The sequence below is a fragment of the Temnothorax curvispinosus genome, unplaced genomic scaffold (genome assembly GCF_003070985.1).
Source record: "Temnothorax curvispinosus isolate PA1 unplaced genomic scaffold, ASM307098v1 QBEX01001757.1, whole genome shotgun sequence".
Taxonomy (NCBI): Eukaryota; Metazoa; Arthropoda; class Insecta; order Hymenoptera; family Formicidae; genus Temnothorax; species Temnothorax curvispinosus.
Window position 1 is genome coordinate 1 of NW_020211537.1, and position 9,904 is coordinate 9,904.

General features: G+C 35.4%; 2 protein-coding genes across 3 annotated transcripts; one reads left to right on the forward strand and one right to left on the reverse strand.

Annotated features, from left to right (window-relative positions):
• Positions 1-337: 337 nt before the first annotated feature.
• Positions 338-6,521, forward strand: LOC112468189 (pyrroline-5-carboxylate reductase 1, mitochondrial). 2 transcript variants are annotated; one of them, XM_025037260.1, is made up of 7 exons: positions 338-425; positions 672-846; positions 938-1,194; positions 3,970-4,051; positions 4,116-4,252; positions 4,325-4,536; positions 6,283-6,352. In XM_025037260.1, exons 2-7 carry the CDS (start codon positions 756-758, stop codon positions 6,350-6,352), a joined length of 849 nt encoding a protein of 282 aa, XP_024893028.1. In that variant the 5' UTR covers positions 338-425; positions 672-755. The 2 variants fall into 2 exon arrangements, with proteins under 2 accessions (XP_024893028.1, XP_024893020.1); XM_025037252.1 differs by lacking the exon at positions 338-425 and having other exon boundaries at positions 756-846; positions 6,283-6,521.
• Positions 6,522-6,642: 121 nt separating this feature from the next.
• On the reverse strand, positions 6,643-8,374 carry LOC112468180 (pre-mRNA-splicing factor 18). The gene is made up of 4 exons (XM_025037243.1): positions 8,021-8,374; positions 7,666-7,944; positions 7,147-7,575; positions 6,643-7,022 (listed from the first exon to the last, which is right to left on the reverse strand). The coding sequence occupies exons 1-4, from the start codon at positions 8,081-8,083 to the stop codon at positions 6,786-6,788; spliced, it is 1,008 nt and encodes a 335-aa protein (XP_024893011.1). The 5' UTR covers positions 8,084-8,374; the 3' UTR covers positions 6,643-6,785.
• Between the last annotated feature and the right edge of the window lie 1,530 nt (positions 8,375-9,904).

Sequence of the window (9,904 nt, forward strand, 5' to 3'; positions counted from 1 at the left end):
TTTTTTTAGCGAAACCGTGATCTAACAAACGTTTTACTTAGTATATTCGAAACTAACAAACGATTCCGCATCGATTGACCACGGTTTGAATCGGAAATTGTAAAGAATTCTATATTTACCGGCTAAATTAACACTAAAAATTATTTTTGTGATTACGTAAAAACTATTAACTAACAAACGTTCTAATTAGTCTAACAATCAATAACAAACGACTAACAATCGATTCGTAAAAAAAAAAATGTCGTAAGTCGAAATTGTCCGGCTAACTTCTATGAGGTGTCACCCCCCACCACTGGAGTTGCCAGACCTATGTATACGACCAGAGAAGTAGGATCATCCTCAGGTCACTCTAGAACGGGCATACTAAGCTATGCATTTTGTGTGCGATGGCCTTTAAAATACATTGCTCGCGTGACCAGCTATGGGTTCGTGAGTTGAAGTATTGCGACTGTTATGCCTGGTCTACAATGGATGTATTAAGTGGTGTATTAAGTCGTAAGTCGTAAGAATTGGCCAATCACGGTTCATTATTCTTCGACCGCAAGACTGTGATTGTATACATCCATTGTAGACCAGGCTTTACTGTCTGCATTGATTCCACTCAGATTTTCAGTAATTTCCATTTAGACTTCGCTACGCTAACAGTGATTCAAACTTTGTTTAACAAACAGTGACAAATCTGGCCAAAATTGTCCGCTGAAAAGCGGCAGGCGCCAATTTAATAGAAGAAGAAAGAAAGAAAGAAGTGACCAGCTATGGCGGAACAGTATTTAAAATCCATTAAAGTCGGTTTTATCGGTGGCGGAAATATGGCTAGTGCCATAGGCGCTGGTTTAATTCACAAAGGTAAACACACTTGCTCATCACTCACTGATAAGTCAGACTAAAGCAAGACAGAAATCCTGAATGATACATTTTTTTCTTTCTCTCGCAAAAGGTATATTAAAAGCAGATAATGTCTGGGTTTCTGGTCGTACAGACAGAACACATGGATTTTGGAGGGATCTAGGTGCTCATCCAACATTGAAAAACAATGACGTCATGTGCAACTGTGACATTATATTTCTGACAGTGAAACCGCATATGCTGGACGACGTACTTGAAACTGTTGTTGGGAGAAAAGCTGGTGAAAAATTCGAGAGCAAGCTCTTTGTTTCGGTGCTTGCTGGAGTATCTCTCAATATCTTGTATACTGTGAGTAAAACAAATTTTGGTAATTATAAAGAAGAGGGCTTCCTCACCGATTTGGCTGAAACTTCACAATTTTGTGTATTTTGGTGCGTAAAACATGAATCTATAAGAAGGAGTGGTAATAATCGACGCTGACTGGTTATATAAAATTCTTTAATTATCTCACGACGTTTTGACCGTCACTTTCGGTTCTTATTAAGTATTCAAATTATATTACTTGCAAACAATTCAGTCCTGGCATTGTGCCAACAATCCAAAAGTCAAGAACTAAATGAAAAAATAAAAGGAAAAAAAATATATATATAATATAAAAGGTCCAGAACTAAAAAGATGAGAAAATATAAAAAGAAAAATATAAAATATAAATTGACAAGTTTAAAAGGTGATGAAAATTACAAAATGATAAACTTACTAAATGATAAAAATAATATAGAAAGAAAAGTATAAAATATAAACTTACAAGTTTGTGCGTCATATGTAAAAATGATGGTAAATGTGGGAAAAGCATGTCAGCAGTCCACGGGTGACAAAGGCACACTGATTTTGTTTTATGAAAAACATTTCAGCGATCTCGCGTTTTCTAATTTGTTTTTCGCTATGTAATATCTCTGTTTTATGCCATTCGAATTCGTGATCAAAGGAAGTACTCTTTAATGCGTGTTTCGATATGTCTTTTGGTTTGGCCAATATACGTGGCATCGCAGTTTCCACAGTCAATTTTATAAATTAAGTTAGTCTGCTTGAAACAATCGAGTCTATCTTTCCCTCTCCTTATGACGCAATCGAGGGACTTAGGAACTGTATAAAGAACATGAAGACCGCAATCATTAAAGATACGCAAAAGTCTCTCGCTGAGACCCTTAATGTAGGGAACCTTTATACAATTTTCCGGTATTCGCCGTATAATGTCGCTTGTGTTAGATGTGTTAACACGGTGACTGAGAAGTTTCAATCTCACTCTAATAAACTTGTCAATCAAATGTGGAGGATAGCAGTTGTTCAGAAGTATTTCTTTGATTTTAGCAATATTGTTCTCGTGGAACCGTTTGTCGGATAATAAGATCGCGTGGTCAACCAAGCTTGTTATCGTGTTTAACTTGTATTTTTGACTCGAAAAATAATTAACGTATCGTCCAGAGAAGGTAGGTTTAGTTAGTAATTAAGGTGTCATAATCCCTGATGACAGTCGTATTCAAGAAATTGATTGAATTATTTTCTTCAGTTTTGTAGGTAAATTTCAATCGAAGATGATAATTATTGAAAACCGTTAAAATTTCATCAATATTAGACTTCGGAACAATCGCAAAGACATCGTCAACATAACGACAAAAAAACCGGACCGCAAAACTTAATTGTTTCAAGCAGAAAGTCTCAAGATCATCCATAACAATGTCCGCAAGGATAGGAGATAGAGGGGAACCCATGGGGCTACCGAAAACCTGTTCATAAAATTGCTCGTCAAACTGAAAACTTGTTGAAAATAGGATGAGGTCAATCGCGTATAAAAATTGTTCTAAATTGAAATCAGTATTACGGGAAATATATTTCCATCTATTCTTTATACCATCCATAACTGAATCTTTAGGTATATTAGTGAATAATGCAGTGACGTCGAGAGAGACCATCAATTCGTCCGGATTAATTTTAAAATTGTTGATCTCAGACACAAAGGTCCAATTGTCTTTAATATATGACTTAGGTTTCGGTATGGATTTATGTAATATGTTATGGATGAAACGCGCTACATTATAAAGTGGACTACCCACAGCGGAAACAATGATTCGCAAGGGAAAACATCTCGGAAGATTACCATTTGTGCAGTTAAGGAATTTATAAGTACGGTCATCGACGATACCATTGGTGTGCCATGATTTGATAAGCTCATTAAGTTTAGTTGTAATGAATCTATAAGTTAAAATTGTCGCTCTCACTTAGGAAAAGTACTAAAATTGATAGTTGCCTACGTGGTTAGAATGTTTGTCATACTGACATGATCTAGACGCACATGATCATGCGTAGAGACGTAAAAGTGCATGAAATTACAGTAATAATACAGTATAACGACAACCTATCCTATAATAGTCTAGCATCTTACTTTAATTATGTGCTATTATTTGAGTTTGTATTTATTATACTTTGTATTTATATAGACTTTTTAATATACCAAATATTTTCTGCTTTAAAAAAAGCGTAAACTCTATTTCTATTATCTTTTTTAACTATATGGTAGTATATAGTTTTAGTATATAGTATATAGTTTTAACTATGTAATAGAAATAGAGTTTATGCTTTTTTTAAAGCAGAAAATAATTGGTATATTGCAAAGTCTATATAAATACAAAGTCAAATAATAGCACACAATTAAAGTAAGGCGCCAGACTATTATGAGAGGTTGCTGTTATACTGCACTATTACTGTAATTCCATGCACTTTTACGTCACTACGTATGATCATGTGCGTCTACATTATGTCGGTAAAACAGACATCCTAAGCACGCAACTGTCAATTTTAGTACCCAGCAAACACGGTAATCATCGAGTGCGCAATTTGATAGCAAATTGCGCACTCGGTGATTACTGTGTTTGCTGGGGTACTTAATAACGTTTTTCCTAAAATTGAGAGCGACAGTTTTAACTTACAGATTCATGTTTTATGCACCAAAATACACAAAATTGTGAAGTTACAGCCAAATTGGTAAGATAGCCCCTCTCCTTCATAATTACCTAAATTTTGTATAACATTTCCATTTTCATGACAACTTATATGAAATGTTTTTAGAAACTTTCAACAATTGTGACTTCACCAAGGATAATTAGATCCATGCCAAATACACCCATGATGGTTGGGGAAGGAATTACAGGTATGTTAGAAAGCTGCGATGTAGTGTAGATTAACTTGTGCATTAACATAAGTGTAATTTTTAGTTTATTGCAGTAACAACGCTGAGTCGAAAGATCTAGAATTGATAGATATGTTATTCTCTTACATTGGCATGAGTCAAAATGTTCCGGAAAGTCTTATGAATGGCATTGGTGGCGTATCAGGTAGCGGCCCAGCATTTGTAAGTTGTAATAATCGTCACGATTGGAGAAATGAAAATAGTTGCATATTATTTCAATTTATTTTTACTCAGGCATATCTCGTCATAGAGGCATTAGCGGACGGAGCTGTGAGAATGGGTGTGCCAAGACCAATGGCGACTAAATTTGCAGCACAGGTGCTGGTAGGAGCTGGAAAAATGGTACTCGAAACTGGGCGACATCCTGGCCAGTTGAAGGACGAAGTCTGTTCACCTGGAGGTACTACTATTACCGGCATTCATGCTATGGAAGTGGGAGGAGTTAGGTACTTAACTTATTTTATTCATTTCTTTATTTTATACAGAGCGTATAAAAAAAGGTAAAGTAAACCAACTAAGAGGTGAAAGAAGAGCTTGAGTAGAATACGTAATGTACATAAACTTTTCTTGTACTCGCTATGGTTAAATACAGCATTACTATTTCTTAGCTGAAGTTAATAAAGATTAATTGATTGTGATAGTGTAAATACAGCATTTTATATGCACAGTAGATTTTACAGCTGCAAAATAAGCATACAATACATTTATCTGCATACATTTGTTACTGTCATTGTTGTTGTCAAGTTTTACAATAATCAATCTTCTGAACACTATCTTCTACACACTCATTAAACTGTTTACATTTAGTGTATAATGTTGTGATCTAATTGTGTTTACTATGTCCATACTCTGTCTATATCGCATCTGGTGTTTCCTTTCAGCTGTAGCAGCATTGCCATCACAAAGTCCTTAAAGATAATGCTTATCGCGATATTCCTCATTGTTTTCTTTCTGTGATCACGATGTAATTATCTGTGTACGAGCACTTGATTGTTCACTCCTCCACTCTTTACTTTTTGTAGCGAACACTATCGTCTTTTAAATGAGACCTGGAGGCATGACGACAGCAGGTATGGACAGAGTACGGATGCGGCAAATACAATTAGATCACAACATTATACACTTACAATCAGTGTAAACAGTCTAAATGGGTGTTCAAAAAATAGTGTTTAGAAGAAGATTGATGGCAATGAATGTAGATAATAAATGTTTTATGTGCTTATTTTGCAGCTGTAAAACCTACCATACCGTATGAAGCGTTGTATTTACTAAACCATGGCAAATACAAGAAAAGTTTATACACATTACATACTCTACTCAAGCTTCTCTTTCACCTGCTAGTTGATTGATTTTACCTTTTTATACATCCTGTGTACAATGTATATACAATATATATGTTACGGGCAAAGTCCGCATGGTGTGCAGTGTCGGCATTGCCCGGGCAATGTCAGGATTGCACAACGCGACTGGGCAAAGTAGTTTATTAGCGGACATTGCCCGGTTTGATGTGGGCAAAGTTAACACTGCCCATCCAGCGATGGCAATGTCAACGGCTATTATCACATTGCGGATTTTGCTCGGGTCCAAGTGGGCAATATCGAAAATTAACAGTTAGCCTTATGTAGACAGGAGAAGGGCTTCGTTTCCACGCGAGACGAATTGCCACATGGGTTTACAACTTTCCACGTATGAAAAGTTCACGCATGTACTTTGCAAGGCACACTATGTCTAGTTTAACGGTAGTGGAACCCCGCAGGGGGGCGATACTGCCTTCATGCATACACTTTCCACGCGACTACATAAACCGGGCAATGTTCGTTAATAAATTACTTTACCCAGTCGCGTTGTGCTGACATTGCCCAGGCAATGCCGACACTGCACACTATGCGGACTTCGTCCGTAATATATATATATATTTTATTTATTTAGTTATTGCATTACATGCATATGCAGGGTATCTGGTAATAATCGTATCACTTTTCGTGAGCGGATAGAGCGAGTCAAACTGAATACTGTGTTTTAAGACTACTGTTTTTACTCATTAATTGAAAAAACTGCAAAACGGGAGAACTTTTTATTTAGTTTAATCCACGTCCATGAGAGGTAGTATGGTTATTACCAGATCTATACCTATACATGCATTTAATGATTTAATTGTTAAATAATCTTGATTTTTATCTTGATAATTACAGGGGATCTATAATGAATGCTGTCGAGGCTGCTGTGAATAAAACAAATGAACTAACATCTCACTTAAATTAGTTCCTTTTTTGATTAGTGATTTTGAAGTGTGTAGATATGTAATAATCGAATAAATGTTCGATGTTATCTTACTGCTTATTTAAGCTACATTTTATATTCATATAATATTTGAAGAGATATTAAATTCATGTAATGTAGAACAATAATGTAAAATTTTATTTTTTCTGAATGCGAATATTATCATAGTGAATCTTAGTATCATTTCGATATTAAGTATACACGAAAAGTGTATACAATAAAAACATATATACATTATATCATTTTGTTAACTATCTAAAAAGAATGTTATAAACTGGTAATAAATTTATTTTGTAAAAGATTTCTATAATAATCTGTTGAGAATTTCTATTAATGATTATACGATGTCCATTTCTACATGCAAACTTATAATAGTGCGTGCTTTCCTTTACTTTGTACATTTTATCGTAGATATCTAATTTTTTGAGTACTCTACACAACGTGATGGGTCAGTAGGATAATATTCTTGACATTTAGTCATCAATCTTTTGAGTGCTTGAATATACTTTCTTTGAGTTTCATCGTTCATGACATGAGCAACATTCTTGGAGAAGATCTTTTCTCTACCAGTACGGGCATGGATACCGACCATAGTAACACCAATAGGCCATGGAGAATTGCCTATTGCCATTTGTAAATAAGCGTCGCTAGCCTGAAATAAGAATTTGGTATTACTGCTTTGATATGTCTATTTGATATTGTCAGATACAGATATTTGTTATTATTATATTTATTACACTGACAGGATACATATTTTATATGTAATTAAAATGTACCAATATGTAGTTTCGCTGTAGTAAATGCTTAACAATTTCTGTTAAACTGTCTGTTATATCTTCTGGAAGAGATTTATTCTTCAATTTTCTCAGAAGTGGTTTTAAATACTCTCTTGTTTGAGCGTACGTGGCGCTATTCATCTTTCCTTTTGTGCTCATCTTTTCAGCAGTCGACCGGCTGTTTAATTGATTGCCCCACATTTGGACTAGATATTGCACAAATAGGGTGATAACATTCATATCGAAGTCTTTGTCTCCCTTGTTCAGTTTAGTCGACATCTTTTCTATGTCTTCATAAGTGACGCCCTCGTCAGGTACATTTACATCTCCCTTTCCATCAAGATTTTGAGACTTGGAAGATGTCAAAATCTCATTGAGATACGCTTGATCCACTTGTTCCATAGCCTCTTGAAAATCATTTCTGAAACCCTGTTGACAAATTATTGCAATCAAATTTCTATTTTTTAGTAAGCTGTTTTTTAATTGATGGAAGTAATGTAAAGCAGATGAATACTTTACCTTATTTACTTCTGGCTCAAGGATTTCACATTTCCTTAATCTCTTGAACGCTTCTATCTCAGATTCGCCGAATAACAATATGGGCTCTCCCCGCTCGCGTAATCGCCTAATTACTTCTTGCCTGGACAGCAAATGTTCGGAACTGCTGTCTGTTACATGATTTTCCGATTGTTGACTGACATTTGAAGGAACAGCTTCATTATTTCCCTTGTCAGTTTCATGCACTTCCTGCTGCTTTGATATCAATTGACTTCTCTTAAAGTACTTCTTGTTATTTTCCTGAGAAAGATATTTTAAAATAAATATTAATACACAATCACGCAAGACTATACAATTATAGAATACATGTACATACCAAGACATGACTTTCTTCTAGCTCTTTGCGTTTCTTTATTATTTCCGCTTTTAGAATATCCATTTTTCCAACAAATACGAGGTAAATCTGAAGAATAGTGACCTCTTCACCGATTTCGTTGAACTTAAGGCTTAATCAACGCGTTTTTGTGTGAAACGAAAGAATCTGGCAGAAAAAATGTCGCTCTGCCCTGCGAAGCGAGATATTAACAGTTAATGTTTTTTTTATTTGCTCCTTTTAGGTTAGGAGCGTTAGCGCCTTCAACCCTGTCAAAAACAGTTAAGCCCCTTGCACAATGGCTGCGTTCAGCCAAAACTCCGCTAGCCTAGCATAGAGGGTCTCTAGCCAATCGTGAGCAGTCGCTCTTTTCCTCTTTTTTTAATCCATTGGATCAAAGGAGAGGAAACGAGCGACTGCTCACGATTGCTAGGCTAGCGGAGTATCGGCTGAACGCAGCCAATGTTAAAGCCATTGCACGTAACAAAGTTTTAAGGTATTCCTTTCATGACACCAAAGTCTTAGAATTAACTGATTTTTTGGTACGAGAAAGTTAAAATGCATATCTTTACGCCAGAAAAAAATTAAACCACATTACCGAACATATAAAGAAGAATTATGACTTTGAAAATTCGATATTTTATATGTGACGTTATCGAAAAAGTTTATTTTTCACATTTCAATGTAATAATTTGTTTATCAAATATCTTGAGATATTAAATATTAACTGCGCTACATATTCGCTAAACTCTATACTTTCGATAGGGCCGATAAAAATACAGAGTCACCGAATATTTAAACAAAATATTTATGTTAAAAGTTGACTTGAAATGTGGTTTATAGATGAATATTTTTGATGGCGACTTTCAAGGAATTATTTGGCAACGCTGGCGCTGCAAGCTGTGCGCTCATGTCACACTTCATTCATAACGTACATACAGTTTATTATCAACTTTTATTTTCACAAATTGTCCCTTATTTTTGCCCACATTACTCCTCACTTTATGTTTCTTATATCACTCATTATTATTATAAAATCTCTCTTTGTGATAAAAATAAAAGAAAATGTCACAATGTTCTTTGATTAATGAAATTGACACTTACATTGACACTTTTGTTATCAACTTCACATTTTACAATCGGCGCCCTGAAAAGCGCAGCGTTGCCATATTGTTCTGACAGTAAAATTTACCGAAAAATGAAAAATTTCTAAATACACATAATATTTTTACTTTTTTCTTATAATTAAACATAATAATCAATTATAACTTGATTTTATATAAGTTTAATGCAATATACAAGAGTTTGCTGAGGCCCTGCTTAAGTGCCTACCAAATACGCTCCTCCGTGAAAGGAATACCTTAAAGCAGGGAGCACACACTTTTGCACAACGCATAATGCGTAAGCATAAGAAAATTGATTGGTCTATTTTCTTATGCACATGTGTATGGACCAAACAATTTTCTTATGCTTACGCATTATACGTTGTACAGAAGTGTGTGCTCCCCGCTTTAGGCTGCGGTCCACTTGACGCTACAAATGGTTCACAGTGTTTGATTGACCAATCAGAACAAAGAATTTTACTAATTGACCAATCAAGGAATAATTCGAAGCATTTGTAGCGTCAAGTGGACTGCAGCCGTTCGTAAGGCATGGTCGTATACACAGGTCGCGGAAGGGTCAAAGCACATAACATGGCGTAGCGATATACGACGGTCGTAGTCCCCGACCTGACAGATCAGGATACGCCAAAGCTTGTGCGTTAGGGCCTAAGCAGAATGGCTGTCTTATAACCTTAAAGCAGTGTTTTATGCCTTAAGTCTTTGTCTTATGTAACGCACAATACTGTGTTAATGTTTCCTGTCTTGTGTAGTATACGCGACGTAT

What these genes read in the sequence shown, in the direction of transcription:
- LOC112468189 (XM_025037260.1), top strand. Translation starts at nt 756, where the DNA reads ATGGCGGAACAGTATTTAAAATCCATTAAAGTCGGTTTTATCGGTGGC. An exon ending in GGTTGGGGAAGGAATTACAG is followed by an intron (nt 4,052 to 4,115) that starts GTATGTTAGAAA and finishes TGTAATTTTTAG; the next exon opens with TTTATTGCAGTAACAACGCT. An exon ending in ATGGAAGTGGGAGGAGTTAG is followed by an intron (nt 4,537 to 6,282) that starts GTACTTAACTTA and finishes TGATAATTACAG; the next exon opens with GGGATCTATAATGAATGCTG.
- LOC112468180 (XM_025037243.1), bottom strand. Translation starts at nt 8,083, where the DNA reads ATGGATATTCTAAAAGCGGAAATAATAAAGAAACGCAAAGAGCTAGAA. An exon ending in TAGAAGAAAGTCATGTCTTG is followed by an intron (nt 7,945 to 8,020) that starts GTATGTACATGT and finishes TATCTTTCTCAG; the next exon opens with GAAAATAACAAGAAGTACTT. An exon ending in TTGAGCCAGAAGTAAATAAG is followed by an intron (nt 7,576 to 7,665) that starts GTAAAGTATTCA and finishes ATTTGTCAACAG; the next exon opens with GGTTTCAGAAATGATTTTCA.